The 18,488-nt window shown below is 60.2% G+C and overlaps 1 protein-coding gene and 1 non-coding gene across 2 annotated transcripts; both read left to right on the forward strand.

Moving 5' to 3' along the window:
• Window positions 1-503: 503 nt before the first annotated feature.
• On the forward strand, window positions 504-673 carry LOC137443549 (U1 spliceosomal RNA). Its single transcript, XR_010987928.1, has one exon. It is a non-coding gene; the product is annotated as a U1 spliceosomal RNA (small nuclear RNA).
• Window positions 674-1,013: 340 nt separating this feature from the next.
• On the forward strand, window positions 1,014-18,478 carry CAD (carbamoyl-phosphate synthetase 2, aspartate transcarbamylase, and dihydroorotase). Its single transcript, XM_068143085.1, is given in 47 exon segments — window positions 1,014-1,126; window positions 1,369-1,377; window positions 1,380-1,507; window positions 2,587-2,716; window positions 2,918-3,060; window positions 3,321-3,462; window positions 4,039-4,210; window positions 4,294-4,479; window positions 4,562-4,674; window positions 4,798-4,943; window positions 5,024-5,155; window positions 5,354-5,475; window positions 5,477-5,738; window positions 6,061-6,249; window positions 6,459-6,583; window positions 6,728-6,861; window positions 6,938-7,050; window positions 7,136-7,386; window positions 7,907-8,153; window positions 8,253-8,351; window positions 8,447-8,671; window positions 8,768-8,950; window positions 9,058-9,276; window positions 9,373-9,540; window positions 9,611-9,793; window positions 9,874-9,978; window positions 10,059-10,307; window positions 10,492-10,573; window positions 10,754-10,920; window positions 11,021-11,185; window positions 11,263-11,394; window positions 11,475-11,676; window positions 11,754-11,815; window positions 14,024-14,152; window positions 14,221-14,361; window positions 14,444-14,539; window positions 14,614-14,755; window positions 14,877-14,924; window positions 15,406-15,450; window positions 15,534-15,688; window positions 15,772-15,846; window positions 15,956-16,168; window positions 16,364-16,489; window positions 17,073-17,228; window positions 17,303-17,404; window positions 17,519-17,613; window positions 18,316-18,478. Coding segments are annotated over 47 exon segments (6,696 nt in total). The 5' UTR covers window positions 1,014-1,041; the 3' UTR covers window positions 18,419-18,478.
• The last annotated feature ends 10 nt before the right edge of the window (window positions 18,479-18,488 follow it).

Below are 18,488 nucleotides of genomic sequence, written 5' to 3' on the forward strand. Positions count from 1 at the left end.
CTGCCTCTGCAGGCCCCCTCCTACCCCGGGCGCTCGCATAGGTGCTCCAGCACGGCGGAGCCCCTCGGGTCCCTCCCGCTGCCGGCCCCGCGGTTGTCCTGCTCCGCCGGAGGAGGAGAAGGCTCTGTCCCGGTCTCCCTCGGCTCTGACAGCGGAAGGTCTCGGTGCCTGCAGATGTGGGCCGCATGGGGGCGGGCTCTTGGGAAGAGGAGCACGGCCAAAGACCGCACTGCTGCCAGCAGAGCCGCCACGAAGCAAGAGGGCCGGGCCTCAGAGGTCGGGGGCGGGGGCATGCAGATCAGACACCGCACGGGGTTTCGGGAGCTCACCGTTCCGCCCCATCGCCGGGCACGAATACGGGCGGTAGTGTTGGGACGGGGGTGGCGGTGAGACAGGCGTGTCGGGGTGAGGCATGACGGAGTGTGCGGAGTGTGCGTGTGGTGTGTCCGTGTGTTGAGTGTGTGTGCGGCGGCGGGCAGTGCGGTGGTGCGGGTACTGAAAGCATGCTTATGTGATGGAGAAGACACCATGATTAGGCAGGTGGATTTTCCAGGGTGAGGCTCATCCTTTGTACTCCGGTTGTGTTGATCTCTGCCCCTGTGATTTCTCCAAATGCGGGAAACTCCACTGCATAATTTATTATAGTGGGGGACTGCGTTCGCGCTTTCACCTGTTTCCGGTGTTAAAAAAACAGCTCAGTGGTCTCGCTCTTATTTCCATCCTTTCAAAGCAACCCGTGACTGTCATGTTGTGTCTTTTTGGTTGGCGGTTCCGTTAATTGGCGCCTTCGTGTTCCTGCCGCACCCCCGTAGCCACACTCGGAGTCGTTGCGCTCCTATCTCAGTCTATCCTGCCCACACTCGCCACCGCGAGCGGTGGAATCGCGCTGCCCCGCAGCTTACCACCGGTGAACCAGGTGCTGCAGCTGCTCTACCCCGGAGGCTGGCCGGGCCCGGCCCCGCCCCGGATCCTCCCGTTGTCGCTGCTGCCGCGCTGCACGCGCTGCTGTCGTGGAGCCGCCGGAACGCACGTGGAGCCGCCATGGGTCGCCTAGTGCTGCAGGATGGGACGGTGCTGCACGGACGCCCCTTCGGGGCTACTGGGGCTGCCGTCTCCGGAGAAGTCGGTGAGGGCGGCCGGGCGGGGCTAGACTGCGGCTGGGACGGCGGCGGATGTCGGAGAGCGGCCCGAGGGCGGCGAGCGGTACCGGGAGGGAAGGGCATACGGCGACAGGAGCGGGGACTGTCTTGGGTGATGGGGTAGAATCACCCGTGCCCGGGGCTCGCTGTCTCTGCCGGCGGGGTGGGCGGGACGGGTGGGAAGGAATGCGCCATCCCGCCATCCCCAGCCCCGCTTCCTCGCCCGCAGTATTCCAGACCGCATGGTCGGTTACCTGGAGGCCCTCACCGACCCGTCCTACAAGGCGCAGATCCTGGTGCTCACTTACCCGCTGATCGGTAACTACGGGGTGCCCCGGGACGAGACCGACCCCTTCGGCCTCAGCAGGGTGAGCGGGCGAGGACCAAGGCAGAGGGCATGGGGCAGCGTGACCCTGCAGCGGTGTGTGGGGCACCCTGTCCCTGCAGCACGGTGGTCAGCGGGACGTGGAGCATCGCGTCCCGGCAGCGGTGCCGCTGCAGCTCCTGGCGCTGGCAGCCTTGGTGGCCAGAGCGTGGCTGGGCAGGCCGGTGCAGGGTGTCAGGGCGGGGGAACAGCGGGCACCGGGGCGGCACGTGCGGCGGTGAGAGGAGGTTTGACGCTGATGTCGCGGGGCGCGAAGCGCTCCGGCCCGACGTGTTTCCAAGAGAGGACCAGGGCTGGGCGCGGGGGGGGGGGGGGGGAACCCCTGAGTGCTGCTATTGTGTATGATTCTGCCGGGTCCCACGCCCCAAGAGTGGGTCAAGGCAGAGCTGCCCCTGCTGCTTGCTCAGACCCCATCCCCCTCCCAGCTCCTGGGCTCTGCTGCCCATCCCGGGACAGAGTCCAGGCTCCCCTGTGGTTTCGGGCCTCCCTCTCGCTGACCCTGGGGACTGTCCTGCCCATCCCAAATCCCTGGCCCCACTCTCGCCGTTTGCAGCCCACTCCGGGTTTCTGCTGCGTTCCCGCAATCCTGCTCTTGGGAACCAGGGCCCTAATCCCGTGGGACAGGACCCACGGTGTGTGGGGGGCTCCCGATGGGGCTGTGCCAGAGGGATCGATGCTTTCCTGTGTGCTGGTTTGAGCTGAGTGGTCCCGTGGTGCGGGGCTCTGGGGTGCAGCAGTGGTGGGGGCCTGGACACTCTGTCCTGGGGCTCCCAGAGCTGCGGGGGTAATCAGCTAGACCAAACCCCAACCTTGCAGAGCTGGATGTGGCATGTAGTGGGGTGCACTGACAGCCCAATGTGCCATATCAGAGGGATAGGGGGAGGGTGGGGGTGGCTGGGCCTGTGCCGTGGACCACTGTCCCATGGAACACCTTCAGCCCTGTTCTACAGCCATCCTGCTGTGTCCTGTGAGAACAGCCAGACCAGTCACCTGAGAAGCACACAGGGCTCCTCCTAAGCTGGTGGCTTCCCACCTGGCCATGTTGACCTTCCATCCCTGCAGTGGTTTGAGTCCAGCAAGATCCACGTGGCTGCACTGGTGGTGGGCGAGTGCTCGAAGACCCCCAGCCACTGGAGTGCATCACGCTCTCTTCACCAGTGGCTGAAGGAGCAGAACATCCTCGGGCTGGAAGGTGGGACTGAGGGGACTGTGGGGTTGGGTGTGGAAGGGACCTGGGGGCCAGAGACCAGGGGTACCAAGTTCTGGACCAGGCCTCTCTACATGTTGGGATTTTCCCCCTGGAGCTTGACATGCTGTTGGTGGTTGGCAATGAAGGGAGGTGATGCTTGAGGTGGGTCAGGGCCATGGAGTTGCATTTCACAACCTGCTGCAGGGGTTGACACCTGGGCCCTGACAAAGAAGATTCGTGAGAAGGGGACGCTGCTGGGGAAGCTGGTACCTGATGGGATCCCCGAGGAGAGCCTCTGCTTTGAGGACCCCAACAAACGGCACCTGGTGCAAGAGGTGTCCCTGAAGGTGGGGCTAGATGGGCTGGCACCTGACTTGGGAGATTGGGAGGTGGCAGAGGGTGCTGGCAGTGGAATGGAGGTGTGATGGGGCTGAAAGAGTAGACATTGGGCTGGGGAGTGACAGAGGGGCTGGTGCTGAGCTGAGGGACATTGGGGTGGCAGGGGGCTGGCAATAGGCTGGTGGAGGGCTGATGCTGGGCTGAGGCTTGACAGAGGTAGCTAGTCCCAGTTTGGGAGCTGGGGTGCCTCACACTCACCCCTCCACAGACACCCCGTGTGTTCAACCCCGGAGGGTCGCTGTGCATTACGGCCATTGACTGTGGCCTCAAGCACAACCATTTGCGGTGCCTGTGTGAGCGAGGGGCAGCCGTCACTGTGGTGCCCTGGGACCACCCACTGGACACCACAGGTGAGGTGGCAACAGCTGGGGGCATCATAGAGCCTTGCTCTGGTGTGAGGGAGGCAGGGTCCATTTCCTTGGCCAGTAGTAGGGGCAGCAAGGAACTGTGTCCTGCTCCATGCAGAAGGGTTGGGGAGCCTAAAAGTTGTCTCCCAGGGGTCTCTGGAACTCAGACCCCTTAGTGTGACACTACAGGGATGGGGGACATGGACTTGAGATGCCTTGCTCTGCTTGGGATGGGGAACTCTGGATCGTAATGTGACCCTTCACATGGGGGACTGTTGGGGGCTATGAGACTCGGGGGAGCCTTGCTGCTAATGGGATGAGTGTTGTGGCATTTGTGGGGTTGGTGTGACCCTGCTGGAGTGTCAGGGGTACTGTGGGCTCAGGCTGCTGGTAGCTTGGGGGGCCATTCTGCAGCTTGGTAGGACTTTGGCAGGGCTGGGGCTGAACTGCTGTGAGTCTGCAAGGCTTTTGGGGAGCTGGAGGATCCTGCTGTCACGCAGCAGGGGTTTGGGTGGTGGGCAGGGACCTTACTGTGGCCTTGGGGATCACTTTTCTGATCTCACTGCTGTCTCGGCACAGACTTCGATGGGCTTTTCATCAGCAATGGCCCTGGGGACCCACAGCTCTGCCAGGCGACAGTGTCCAGTTTGCGCTGGGTGCTGGACATGCCCCAGCCCAAGCCAGTCTTTGGGATCTGCCTGGGCCATCAGCTGCTGTCTCTGGCCATTGGTGCCCACACCTACAAGATGAAGTGAGCAGGGTTCTGGGGTAGAGGCAACCACATTGGGGTCCCAGCTGCCTGGGGGCTGACTGCCATTCATCCTGCCACCCCAGGTACGGGAACCGCGGGCACAACCAGCCATGCCTGCATGAGGACACGCGGCGCTGCTTCGTCACAGCTCAGAACCATGGCTTCGCAGTGGAGGCAGGTAGCCTGCCGCCTGGCTGGGTTCCGCTCTTCGCCAATGCCAATGATGGCTCCAATGAGGGCCTTGTCCACCAGCACAAGCCCTTCTTCAGGTGAGCGCAGGGACAGGGCTGGAGGGGCCAGGCAGGGGGCACAGGGCTGTGCACAGCCCTGCCTGATGCCCTTCCTCTGTAGTGTTCAGTTTCACCCGGAGCACTGTGCCGGCTCCACAGACCTGGAGGGGCTCTTTGACATCTTTGTGGAGACTGCGCGGGACTTGCAGAGGGGGGAAGGTAGCACCTGGACAGGTGGGTGCAGGAAGGGGCTGCATCCTTGGTGTTGGGGCAGGACCATGGCACAGGGCCTGTGAGGCTGGGGCTCTGTAAAGGGCTGCATGTGGCCCTGGTTCCAGAATGTCCTATCTCCTTTAGTGCGGGAGCGCCTGCAGGATTGGCTGACCTACACCAAGGTGCCAGCAGGGAATCAGGATTTGGTCCGGCCCCGCAAGGTGCTGATCCTGGGCTCTGGTGGCCTCTCCATTGGGCAGGCAGGCGAGTTTGACTACTCAGGGTCACAGGTGAGCACCCATCCAGGGGGCACAGGGAGGCAGTGAGGGTCACTAGGGCTACCAACCATGCCCTCTTTGCTCCTTATAAGGCCATCAAAGCACTGAAGGAGGAGAACATCCAGACGGTGCTGATCAACCCAAACATTGCCACGGTGCAGACCTCCAAGGGGCTGGCAGACAATGTCTACTTCCTCCCCATCACTCCTGAGTATGTGACTCAGGTGAGCACCTAAGGACACTGGGGCAGAGGGAACAGTTTTGGGGGCTGGGGAGTAAGGGTATCTGGGGGGGCTGGGGGATGGCAGAGAAGCTAATACATAGAAGGAGGAGGTGGAGAGATGCGTGTGGGGCCACATAGGCACAGCACACATCTTGTGGAGCTGCCATAGGTCCCTGCCCCACTGCCCTGTACACCCCAGGTGATCCGGAACGAGCATCCCGATGGGGTGCTGCTGACTTTCGGGGGACAGACGGCACTCAACTGCGGTGTGGAGCTGACCAAAGCGGGTGTGCTGGAGCAGTACCACGTGCAGGTGCTCTCCTTCCCATGTCCATTATGACTCATCTTGCTGCTCTCTGCAGGCACAGGCAGCAGCTGACCATTTGGGGTACCCAGTGCTTGTGCGCTCTGCCTATGCCCTTGGCGGCCTGGGCTCTGGCTTTGCCAACACCCGGGAGGAACTGGTGGCACTGGTGAGCCAGGCCTTTACCCATACCTCCCAGGTCCTGGTGGACAAGTCCCTGAAAGGCTGGAAGGAGATTGAATACGAGGTGGTACGGGATGCCTACAACAACTGTGTCACGGTACAGATTGGGGTGACACCTCCAGGGCTCTTCTGTATGCTGGAGGTGTGGGGTGGGGGGCTCTGGCTGGACCTCATTCCCAGGAAAGGCTCCCCAGCCTCTTCTGCATCACTTTGAGCTGCATAGCTTGAGGCAGACCACCACACCCTCTGTGTTCTGTGGGGACTGCAGCAAATGGGGTGTCCTTGGGTGCTTATGTTTTGGTTCTGCAGGGTGCTTCTGTCACCCACTAGGTAGGAGAGGGGGCAGTGGAAGCTGAGAGGAACCTGTGAGGGGTGGTGGGGACCACTCCAGTCTGCAGTAACCTGCTGTCCGCTGCCAGGTGTGCAACATGGAGAACCTGGACCCACTGGGGATCCACACGGGTGAGTCCATCGTGGTGGCTCCCAGCCAGACCCTCAATGACACTGAGTACTTCATGCTGCGGCGCACAGCCGTGAAGGTGGTGCAGCACCTGGGCATCGTGGGCGAGTGCAACATCCAGTTTGCCCTGAACCCTGAGTCTGAGCAGGTAAATGGGACCTCCACTCTCAAAAGCCCTGGCTGCCCCCTGAGAGCCCTGGGCTGCTCCTTCTCTGGCCTCTGGCTGTCCTCACTTTCATCCCTGTCACTTTTTGTGCCCTCCATGTGCAAGTGGCATTTTGGTGCCAGCCCAGTACCAGGGAGATGCTGGGCTTGGGGGGCACATCCCGCTGACCCCTCTAACCCTTTTGCCTGCAGTACTATATCATCGAGGTGAATGCCCGGCTCTCCCGCAGCTCAGCCCTAGCCAGCAAGGCCACTGGCTACCCTCTGGCTTATGTGGCTGCTAAGTTGGCCCTGGGCATCCCCCTGCCCATCCTCAGGTAATGGCACTGCTGTGGCACAGGACAGGGCTCTGCCCTGACAGCCCCACACCCCTGCTTTGGCACAGCCCAGGGCTCTGCCCTGACAGCCCCACACCCCTGCTTTGGCACAGCCCTGTTCACTGATCCCCATCCTCTCCCTAGGAACTCTGTCACCAACTCCATCACAGCAAACTTTGAGCCCAGCCTGGACTACTGTGTGGTGAAGATCCCACGCTGGGATCTCAGCAAGTTCCTGCGTGTCAGCACCAAGATTGGCAGCTCTATGAAGAGTGTGGGTGAGTGCAGGGCAGGCAGGAGGGGAGCAAGGGGGTCGTGAGTGTGGGGTCCAGCTGCTCATGGCCTCGTCCACAGGGGAGGTCATGGCTATCGGGAGGAACTTCGAGGAAGCTTTTCAGAAGGCACTGAGGATGGTGGATGAGAACTGTGTGGGCTTCGATCACACTGTGAAGCGAGCCTCAGACGTGGTGAGTGGCAGGAAAGCATGGGGAGGTCTGGGTAGTAGGTGCTGTCTGGCTCCTGCCCAGCCACACTCACCTCCCGGCCTGGCAGGAGCTAGAGACACCAACAGACAAGCGAATCTTTGTGCTGGCGGCCGCGCTGCGGGCCGGCTACTCCATCGAGCGGCTCTATGAGCTGACCAAGATTGACCGCTGGTTCCTGCACAAGATGAAGAACATCACAGACCACGCAGAGCTGCTGGAGTCATACCGTGAGGAGCAGAGCACCATGCCGCCCGCCGTGCTCATGAGGGCCAAGCAGCTTGGGTTCTCTGACAAACAGGTGGCCCTGGCTGTGCTCAGGTGAGGCAGGCAGGCAATGGCCCCGCTCTGTGCCTGAAACAGAAACTCCTAATAGCTTGTACTATACACTCTGAACTTAAACTCTCTCAGCTAAAGTGGGGTTTCTTTGTGGAACATACTGAATTTCACCATTCTCTTGCATTTCCCAGTAAGTGTGACCAGGACCTTCAGCAGAAACCCCACCTCGGATAGGCTTGGCCTCTCCTAAAGGAGAAAATACCCAAACAGTTTCCCCTAACAGATTCTTTTCTCAAATAACAGGAACTCTATCACCTTCTGCTTTTCATAACAAATCTGATTGTGCAGGTCCATCTCGATTTACAGAACCTCTACTATTTACCAACCAGGTTGCTCATACTAGATGTTTCTCTCAATTTTTCAAAGTTCCACACCCCCCATGGCTCTCAGAATGGTTTTCAGCAAACCGTTGTAGCATTCAATCTTTCCTGCAGCTGGTGCATAGCAGGGCATGTGGTATGTGTCCCATGCTTTGTCCTGGCGCTCACCCAGTCCCTTGCAGCACCGAGCTGGCCGTGCGGAAGATGCGTCATGACCTGCAGATCCTGCCGGTGGTGAAGCAGATCGACACGGTGGCAGCAGAGTGGCCAGCCCAAACCAACTACCTGTACCTGACCTACAACGGCACTGAGCACGACCTGACCTTCCACGAGCCCCACGTCATGGTCATCGGCTCTGGTGTCTACTGCATTGGCAGCAGTGTCGAGTTTGACTGGTGTGCTGTGGGCTGCATCCAGGAGCTCCGCAAGGTCAGCTGGGCCCCATGGGGTCGCTGCATCAGGTGTCCCTGGCCAGAGGATGAGCTAGTAAGGGGCCCACAGCCTCACCCTGTCCTGCTCCCTTGGCAGATGGGCTTCAAGACCATCATGGTGAACTACAACCCTGAGACAGTAAGCACTGACTATGACATGTGTGACCGCCTCTACTTTGATGAGATCTCCTTTGAGGTAAGCAAGCCTGGAGGCCCTTCCTGCTGTGGGGCAGGATGGGGGTTGCCCTGGGCTCCATCCTAGCTATTGCTTTGCCCCACGTGGTGTCACAGGTGGTGATGGACATCTATGAGCTGGAGAATCCTGAGGGGGTGATCCTGTCCATGGGCGGGCAGCTGCCCAACAACATTGCCATGGCCCTGCACCGGCAGCAGTGCCGCATCCTGGGCACCTCCCCGGAGGCAATCGACTCAGCGGAGAACCGCTTCAAGTTCTCCCGCCTGCTTGACTCTATCGGCATTAGCCAGCCCCTCTGGAAGGAGCTCTCCGACATGGAGGTGGGGGGCATGGGAGTGGGACAATGAGGGCAATGGGGCTGCCCTGAAGGGGACTGGTCCTTGACACGTTCCCTGAGGGTGCCATCTCGCTCACAGTCAGCCAAGCACTTCTGCTGCAAGGTGGGATACCCCTGTGTTGTGCGTCCCTCCTATGTTCTCAGTGGTGCTGCCATGAATGTGGCTTACTCAGACAGCGACCTAGAGAAGTTCCTGAGCAATGCCGTGGCTGTGTCCAAGGAGCAGCCTGTTGTCATCTCCAAGTTCATCCAGGAGGCCAAGGTCCATCTGGAGGCTACTCCAGCCCCTGAGCACCCCTGGTCCCTATGAGAGCCTGATTGTCCTACTCTGGTGCCAGTGCTGTGCCATAACCATGTTCCTACTCACAGGAGATTGATGTGGACGCAGTGGCCTGTGACGGCGTGGTGGTAGCCATTGCCATCTCGGAGCATGTGGAGAATGCTGGGGTGCACTCAGGTGATGCCACGCTGGTTACACCCCCCCAGGACATCACACCTAAGACACTGGAGCGTATCGAGGCTATTGTCCATGCCATCGGGCAGGAGCTGCAGGTCACCAGACCCTTCAACCTGCAGCTCATTGCCAAGGTACCTCAATTGGGGGTCCATGCCAGCTGGCGTGGTGTGGTGTGTGAGGGTGCTTTGCAACCTTGCACAAGCCTTGTGCTGTCTGCTTTCCCACAGGACAACCAGCTGAAGGTGATTGAGTGCAACGTCCGAGTCTCCCGCTCCTTTCCCTTTGTCTCCAAGACCCTGGGGGTGGACCTGGTGGCACTGGCCAGCCAAGTGATCATGGGTGAGGATGTGGAGTCTGTGGGGCTGATGACTGGCACAGGCATTGTTGGTGTCAAGGTGAGCAAGGGATGGGGGAGCTGGGCTGGGACTTATATTTGGACAGCCCCTGAGCCCCTTCTGCCCCTAGGTGCCCCAGTTCTCCTTCTCACGCCTGGCGGGTGCTGACGTGGTGCTGGGCGTGGAGATGACCAGCACAGGTGAGGTGGCCTGCTTTGGGGAGAACCGCTGTGAGGCTTACCTGAAGGCCATGCTCAGCACTGGTTTCAAGATCCCCAAGAAGAACATCCTGCTGACCATTGGCAGCTACAAGGTGTGTGGGGCCGGGACAAGGGACAGAATGGGAGCCAGTGTCCCCCCTCCACTCTCTGACCAGCCGTGGGGTCATTGCAGAACAAGAGCGAGCTGCTTCCAACGGTACGGACCCTGGAGAGCCTCGGCTACAAGCTGTATGCCAGCCTTGGCACTGCTGACTTCTACACTGAGCATGGCATCAAGGTTGAGGCTGGGGGTGCAGTGGGACTAGAGGTGATCTTGGGGGTGGTATGAGGGGTCCTGATGGATGTCATTGCTGGCAGGTGATGGCTGTGGACTGGCACTTTGATGAGGCAGATGGTAGCGAGGCTGGTGCCCGGGAGACCCAGCGCAGCATCCTGGACTACCTGGCTGAGAACCACTTTGAGATGGTCATCAACTTCTCAATGCGCAACTCAGGGGGCCGCCGGCTCTCCTCTTTTGTCACCAAGGGCTACCGCACTCGGCGCCTGGCTGTCGACTACTCTGTGCCCCTCATCATTGACATCAAGTGCACCAAGCTCTTTGTGGAGGTGGGCTGGGGTGTGGTGGGGCCAAGGGATGTCTGGGGTAGGTGAGTTGTCTTGTGACTACTGTAGGGCGGGTGCTGTGCGTGGGCATTGCTGCCATAGGGTCATTTTTGGGGTAAAGCTCAGACCAATGTCCTTATCCTGGCCCTGTTCCTGAGCCCTGACCCCACAGCTGCTGTCTCTGCAGGCTCTGGGCCAGATCGGGGCAGCCCCTCCGCTGAAGATGCACGTGGACTGCATGACCTCCCAGAAGCTTATCCGTCTACCAGGTCAGTGGGACTGGGCTATGGCAGGGCAGTGGGGGCTCCGCTTGTGCAGCATGGAGCCAGGGCAGTGCTGAGAGCCACGCTGGGTGCTCTGAGAAGAGGAGACATCTCCCTGCACTGCCAGGGTACCCCCATCACCCTGTGGCTGGGAACTACCTGTGCCAACACTTCCCCGCTCCCCAGGGCTGATCGACATCCATGTCCACCTCCATGAGCCAGGCGGCACACACAAGGAGGACTTTGCATCAGGCACAGCAGCTGCCCTGGCTGGTGGTGTCACCATGGTGTGTGCTATGCCCAATACCAGTCTTGCCATCACTGATGCCGTCTCCTTCACCCTGGTGCAGAAGGTGAGGGGCTGCTGCCTTGCCCAGTGTCCATGTCCCTTAGATGGGCAGTGGTGTAAACTCTTGTGCTCTGGCCTGGCACCCACCATCTCTTACTCCACAGCTGGCTGAGGCCGGTGCCCACTGTGACTTTGCCCTCTTTCTGGGGGCTTCCTCAGAGAATGCCAGCTTGCTGGGCCCCTTAGCTGGGGCAGCTGCTGGGCTCAAGCTCTACCTGAATGACACCTTCTCCAACCTGCGGATGCATGACGTGTCACTGTGGATGGAGGTGAGCCACCGTGGGCACAGGGCTGGGTCCACCTCCTGGCGCTTGTGCTACCTAGCCCTGTGTTATCTATCCTGCAGCACTTTGAGCGGTGGCCACGGCACCTGCCTGTGGTGGCACACGCAGAACAGCAGATGGTGGCTGCTGTCCTGATGGTGGCCCAGCTGTACCAGCGCCCTGTGCACATCTGCCACGTGGCCCGCAGGGAGGAGGTGAGTGGTGGGAGGACTGTGGAACTTAGTGACAGGGGCCAGGGCTGTCTGGGGCTCCCACCTCACCATGGCTCTCTCAGATCCTCCTCATCAAGGCAGCCAAGCAGAAGGGGGTGCCGGTGACCTGCGAAGTGGCCCCACACCACCTCTTCCTGTGCCGGGATGACTTGGGGCGCCTTGGGGAGGGCCGAGCGGCTGTGCGGCCAGCACTGGGCACGCGCCAGGACTTGGAGGCTCTCTGGGAGAACGTGGACACTATTGACTGCTTTGCCACAGATCACGGTGAGCTCAGGGGAATGGTGGGAGCGTGGGGTGGGGACAGCAGTGGATTCCCCCCAGTGACCAGCCCCATCTTTCAGCCCCCCACACACTGGAGGAGAAGGAAGGGCAGGAGCCACCTCCTGGCTACCCCGGTGTCGTAGTTTGGGCTGGGTGTCCTCTGCTACAGGGGTGTTTCCTGTGTCCAGAAGTCCAGCCCAGTGGGTGGACACAGGAAATTAGGTTATTTCCTACCATGATCCCTTGCACCACTATAAGTTTCGCGGCGGGGTCTGGCACTTCCTCTTTTCTTCCTCCTCCATCAGTCGGTAACATGGGGGAGAGATCTCCTGGCTTTGGGCCTTGCTAGGCCCAAGGCCACGGGGGGATGGGCAGTCTCAGATCTGGCCAGCTGAGACTAGCCTAGCAGTGGGAGGGGGAAGAAGGAGCCCTGGGGGTCTCGGGTGTACCCTCAGGTAGGGATGGGATTTCTCTGGGTCTGTTTTGGGTTCTTTTCTCTTGTCACTGTATTTCTAGTTCTCTGCACGCACTCACTGTTCTATTTAAACTTTCCATCACTTTTGCAATCTGTTTGTCTGAGTCATTATTTCTGCGTGTGGTGGGGAGGGGGGCCTGCCCCAACCCATTACATTTTGGCGCACCAACGTGGGGCTGGCTGTTGTGCCCACTCTGCAGATCGATTGCAAAGGATGGAGAGTTTAAATTCAGTTCTGGGCGTCGGTTTGGGTTTGGCAGTTGGGGGCTCAAGTGATGTTGCCGGGGCGGCCGTGTAAGCTCTTGTGGATTGTGGGGGGATGACTGGTGCGCTGCCGGTGGCGCGGACCTTCTCCTGCTATTTCAGGCAGGGGTGGTTCTCGACCATCGGCATCGGGGTACCGCTTGAGAACGCGGAACCTGCCCCTCCTCTGCGGCGGGAAGCGAAGTGGGGGAGGGGCAGCGGCGAGCAGATCAGAGTCAGGTCCGTTCTCGCTGCGGGGATAGAGCCAGCCGCTGCGAGCGGGCGAGCCAGCTCCCGAAGCCCCGGGGGGCCGACGGGGACTCCAGCTGGAAAGCCGTTTTCAAGGGCTCTGAGAACGCGTGCATGGCTTTCGCTGGAGAAGCTGTTTGAGTGTCCGAGGGGTGGAGGTGATTTTGATTCTGTGCCGCGGCGGCAGAGGTGGGCGGAGCCCTGCTGCATGGCGAGCGGCGGCGGCGGACCCGGCCGTGCGCTCGGGCTGCGGCGGGCCCGGCCCTAGTCTCTTCCCCGACTTTTTCGGACGAGTTCCGAAACTGGCGCCAAGCACCTGGCTCCACCTCCCTTCTTCTCAGTGAGCTGTGGTGCAGCCCCTCCCTTTCTGGTGGGGGGGGTGTGTGCAGCCGGATGCTGTCTTGCTTTGGTACGGGTACGCCTAGTGGGGGGGCAGAGTACCTCGGACAAGCATCCGTGTAGTTGGACCGCAGTTGGAAGCGGTTGGTTGCGGCACCCTGGATGGATTGAAAAAGGCAGTCGTGGGTTGGATGGTTTCGACTGGCCTGCCCCAGGGGTGGAGAATATGCCGCCGAGTGACCATAGGTGAAAAAGTAGAGGCTTGGCTGAGAAGTCGTGAGGCTATTCCAGGTGACCAGGATGCCCAACGGATCCATGGAGAACTTGCACCGCAGGAGAATGAGTTCTGCATCGCCGGGAGGTTCCATTGGATGAAGGAAGAAGAACTGGAATGGACAGACACTAGAGCCTGACTGAGAGACTGTTTGAGTGGACGCCCAGATGAAGACACAGACTTCGCCGGACATGTCATCAGTTTTCTGATTTGATGATGTGTTTGGGTGCAGGCATCATGGTTTGAAATAAAGGGGTGGCTCCTGTCGTAGTTTGGGCTGGGTGCCCTCTGCTACAGGGGTGTTTCCTGTGTCCAGAAGTCCAGCCCAGTGGGTGGACACAGGATATTAGGTTATTTCCTACCATGATCCCTTGCACCACTATAAGTTTCGCGGCGGGGTCTGGCACTTCCTCTTTTCTTCCTCCTCCGTCAGTCGGTAACATGGGGGAGAGATCTCCTGGCTTTGGGCCTTGCTAGGCCCAAGGCCACGGGGGGATGGGCAGTCTCAGATCTGGCCAGCTGAGACTAGCCTAGCAGTGGGAGGGGGAAGAAGGAGCCCTGGGGGTCTCGGGTGTACCCTCAGGTAGGGATGGGATTTCTCTGGGTCTGTTTTGGGTTCTTTTCTCTTGTCACTGTATTTCTAGTTCTCTGCATGCACTCACTGTTCTATTTAAACTTTCCATCACTTTTGCAATCTGTTTGTCTGAGTCATTATTTCTGCGTGTGGTGGGGAGGGGGGCTTGCCCCAACCCATTACACCCGGCCTGGAGACGATTCTGCCACTGCTACTGACTGCTGTCTCTGATGGACGCCTTACTGTGGAGGACATCATCCAGCGCCTCTATGAGAACCCCCACAAGATCTTTGGGTTACCAGCACAGGAGGACACCTATGTGGAGGTGGGTCCCTGCCCACCCATTCCAGATCTGTCCCTGGCCATGCAGCCCCTGACTCACTGTCCTGGTAGGTGGACCTGGAGCATGAGTGGATCATCCCCAGTGCCATGGCCTTCTCAAAGGCTCGTTGGACACCCTTTGAGGGCATGAAAGTGAAGGGGACAGTGCGGAGGGTGGTCCTACGTGGGGAGGTTGCCTACATCGACGGGCAGGTAAGGTCATGGGTCTCCTTACCCTGGTATCTAGGGGTTCTCCCATCCCATCACCAACAATATTGCTAACCCATGGCTGCAGGTCCTGGTGCCTCCTGGATATGGGCAGGATGTGAAGAAGTGGCCCTCAGGAGCTGTGATGGCACCACATGCAGCCCCCACCAAGGAGAGCACAAAGGTACCAGGGGTATGTGTGGGGCTGGTGGAGGGGGTCTCTTTCCTGCTCTGGCTCAGCTCAGTCTCTCCTTGCAGACGCCTGAGCAGCCCCGGCATGCGGTAGCTGCTGAGATGCTATGTGGCCGAGCTTCCAGCCCCCGCCAAGCCGGCCCCGCAGGTGAGGGACGCTTCCACCTCCCGCCCTGCATTCACCGGGCCTCTGACCTGGGGCTGCCAGGTAAGGGGGAGTAGGGTGGCATGGGGCAGCGTAGCATGGTGGGTGGCGGGGCAGTGAGCGTGTGCTGCCCAGGGCCACGGCTGGGTGGCCCTGCTGACACCGGCCCTTGTGTCCCGTTCAGCATTCCAGAGGCTGGGAGCCGTGCACTGCCCAGGCGCCCGAGGCACCGGTAATGTTGTAGGGGGGACACCCAGACAATGAGACGCAGCCGTACTAATGGCACTAACCGCAGCCATGAGTGCATCCACCCCCAGGTGCCGTGCCGGCCACAGGCTGCCCCAATGCCATCCCAGCACAGGCCTCTTCCTGCACCTTGGGATGAGGCTGGGCACTGCAGCACAGGACATGGCTGCGCCTGCCTGTTCCTTGCCCGGATGGCACCTCAGGGACCCCTTGCCTGCCGGAGTGATTTGGGTTGCATCTGACTGGGTCTTGTGGGGCACGTGGGGAGAGGGGCACAGCACTACACTGGGGCTTCACCAGTCTCTGGGTGGCCATAGCCCTGAGATCAGGGCCTGCCGTACTTTTGCCTAGTGCTGATGAGTGCCGGGAGGGTTGTGCTGTGCTGCCAGCACCCCGGGAGGGCAAAGCCCAGGGTGCCACAGCTCCTTCCACCCTCTAATGCTGCCACTTTCTATCTCCCACTCCAGCTGAGGATGCCTGTGAGAAGGCCAGCAGGAAGGCAATGGAGGCAGGTGAGTGCTGTGAGAATCTGAGCGCTAGCAGCAGGCTGAACTCAAGGACCATGTCAACTGACCAACTGCTCTCCATGCCACAGATCCAGCTGTGATCCAAGACAGCTACTTCTACCCACCAGGCCCCTTCCCACGCCAGGCATCCCCCCAGGACGCACCCCACTTCCAGACCTCCCCACTGCTGCACCCCCTTGTTGGGCAACATGTCCTTTCTGTCCAGCAGTTCTCCAAGGAACAGGTGCCTGGGCTGGTGGTGGGCACCGGGATGGGCATAGGAAGTGTGATCTCTTGTGCCTACTGCTGAGCCACTTCTCCCCACAGATGTCACATCTGTTCAATGTGGCACACACCCTGCACATGCTGGTGCAGAAGGAGCGGAGCCTGGACATACTCAAGGTGAGATGGGCAAAGAGCAGCTGCCCAGGACCCCGAGCAAGGCTATGGGAGCCGAGTGCCAAGCACAAGTTCCCCTGGGCTCCCTGAGGTAATGGCATGCCACCCACAGGGCAAGGTGATGGCATCCATGTTCTATGAGGCAAGCACACGGACCAGCAGTTCCTTTGCAGCAGCAATGAGCCGGTTGGGTGGCTCTGTCCTGTCTTTCTCAGAGGCTACCTCCTCGGTGCAGAAGGGCGAGTCGCTGGCTGACTCGGTGCAGACAATGTGCTGCTACGCTGATGTGCTGGTACTGCGGCACCCCCAGCCTGGTTCTGTCGAGGTGAGAGTGGGGTGGTCACATCATGCCCCAGTGGCACTGCGGGTCTTGCCTGGACAGTGAGATTGGTGGCCTGTACTATGGGGCAGGGCTGGGTTCTCCAGCAGGGCAGGATGCAGGAGCAGGAGCCAGGTCATGGCCCCCTGGATCTGGCAGGGGCTGCATTCTGCTCATGCTGAGCCCTGTCTGTGCTTCCAGCTGGCTGCCAAGCACTGCCGCAAGCCGGTGATCAATGCCGGGGATGGGGTCGGGGAGCACCCGACACAGGCGCTGCTGGACATCTTCACTATCCGTGAGGAGCTGGGCACCGTCAACGGCATGACAGTAAGGGGACAGGGGCTTGGGGGGATAGGGGCAACACCATTGTGGGGCTGAAGGGCCCCATCTGGAGCAAAAGGGCTGTTGGGTGCCATGAGTTGGACTGTTCTGCTTTGAGTGTCGGGAGGGTCTGCAGAGGGTTTTGGCCATGCTGGATCAATGAACTGAGGCCAATGGGACAAGCTGGCAAAGGGTTTAAAGCACAAGTCTTGTGATGAGCAGCTGAAGGAAGTGGAGTTTTTTAGCCTGGAGTAAAAAAGGCTCAGGGAGACCTCACTCTCTACAGCTTCCTGAAAGGAGGATGGAGCAAGTTGTGGGTTAGATTCTTCTCCCAAGGAACAAGTGATAAGACAAGAGGAACCAGCCTCACGTGCTAGGGAAAGTTTAAGTTGAACATGAGGAACAATTTCTTCTAAAGAAGTTGTCAAGCTCTAGACCAGGCTGCCCAGGGCAGAGATGGAGTCCCCATTCCTGAAGGGATTTAAAAGCTGTATCGATGTGGTGCTAAGTGATGTGGGTTTGTGGTGACTTAGCAGTGCTGGGTTAATGATTAAATTTCATGAGATGATTCCACGGCCACTCTCCCCAGATTACCATGGTGGGCGACCTGAAACATGGGCGTACAGTGCACTCCTTGGCCCGTCTGCTCACCCAGTACCATGTCAACCTACGCTACATCACCCCCCCTGGCCTCCAGATGCCCCCTGACATCACCAGTTTTGTGGCCTCCAAGGGCATCAAACAGGTGAGTCAGTGGGATGGGGGGTCGAGGGCCCTGTGTCCCTTCCATCCCCAGTCCTGCTGACAGTGCTGCCACAGGAGGAGTTTGGGAGCATTGAGGAGGCGCTGCCAGACACAGATGTGCTCTACATGACTCGCATCCAGAAGGAGCGGTTCCGCCTGACTGAGGAGTATGAGGCTGTGAGTGAGGGGCTGCTTGAGGGGACCCCTGCGTGTCACCTTGGTGTGGGGGGCAGCAGTGGGGTAGGGGCTCCCCATGCTCAGGGCTGTGTTGATGTGTGTCCTTTCCCAAAGTGCTTTGGGCAGTTTATCCTCACTCCCCACATCATGACCCGGGCCAAGGAGAAGATGGTGGTGATGCACCCCTTGCCTCGTGTCAATGAGATCAGGTGGGGATGGGGGAACCTGGGCGCATGGGGCTGGGGTATGCTGGGTTTAGGGGTGTTTCAGGGTGACTGGGGGTGTGGCGTGCCCGATGGAGGGGGTCTGGGTGTATTTTGGAATGAGTGGGGACTGGTGTGCTGATGGGATTGGGAGGGGTCTGTGGTGGGCTCTGCAGGGAGGAGAGCAGGTGGGGTGTCTGAGGAGCTAGGGTGTGTTGAGTCAGGGGGGCTCTGGGGGTACAGGGGCTGCAGGGTGTGCAGGGGTGATGGAGACTATGGTGTGCTGCAGGGGTGGATGGTCCAGCAGAGATGAGGCTGTGGTGTCCTGGGTAGTGGACTCAGACACAAGGGGAATCTCAGGGTGGTGGGGTCTGGGGGGTACTCCGGGCGTTTGGGGGTGCTGGGATGTACTGGGTGGAGAGAGGAGCTGTGGGGGTGATGGAGAGGTCTCAGGCCCATGAGGTCTGGTATGCCGGGAGGGGACCTCTGGAAGGGTTCAGGGGCGCCAGGGGCTGTGGTGCTGCTGAGCGTGGGGAAAATGCCTCAGTTTGATGGGTGCCGGATGGGGCTGGGGGCCGAGGGCGCTGGCGTTGCTGCGTTAGCGGGTGCGAGGCGGGGCGTTCCTGCACGGAGGCTCCTGGCTGGGCGTGGTGGGAGGGAGGGAGGGAGGGAGAGGGTCCTGGTGACATTGTTACGTCACTTCCGCAGCGTGGAGGTGGACTTGGACCCGCGCGCCGCGTACTTCCGGCAGGCGGAGAACGGGATGTACATGCGGATGGCGCTGCTGGCCACCGTGCTGGGCTGCTACTGACAATAAACGCCGTGTGGCGCCGCGGGTCGCGTTGGGCCCGTGCGCGTCATCGCTCCGCGCCGCTGTCTGT

Source organism: Melanerpes formicivorus, unplaced genomic scaffold (genome assembly GCF_026170545.1).
Source record: "Melanerpes formicivorus ecotype bairdi unplaced genomic scaffold, bMelFor1.0.p_v2 SCAF_9, whole genome shotgun sequence".
Classification (NCBI taxonomy): Eukaryota; Metazoa; Chordata; class Aves; order Piciformes; family Picidae; genus Melanerpes; species Melanerpes formicivorus.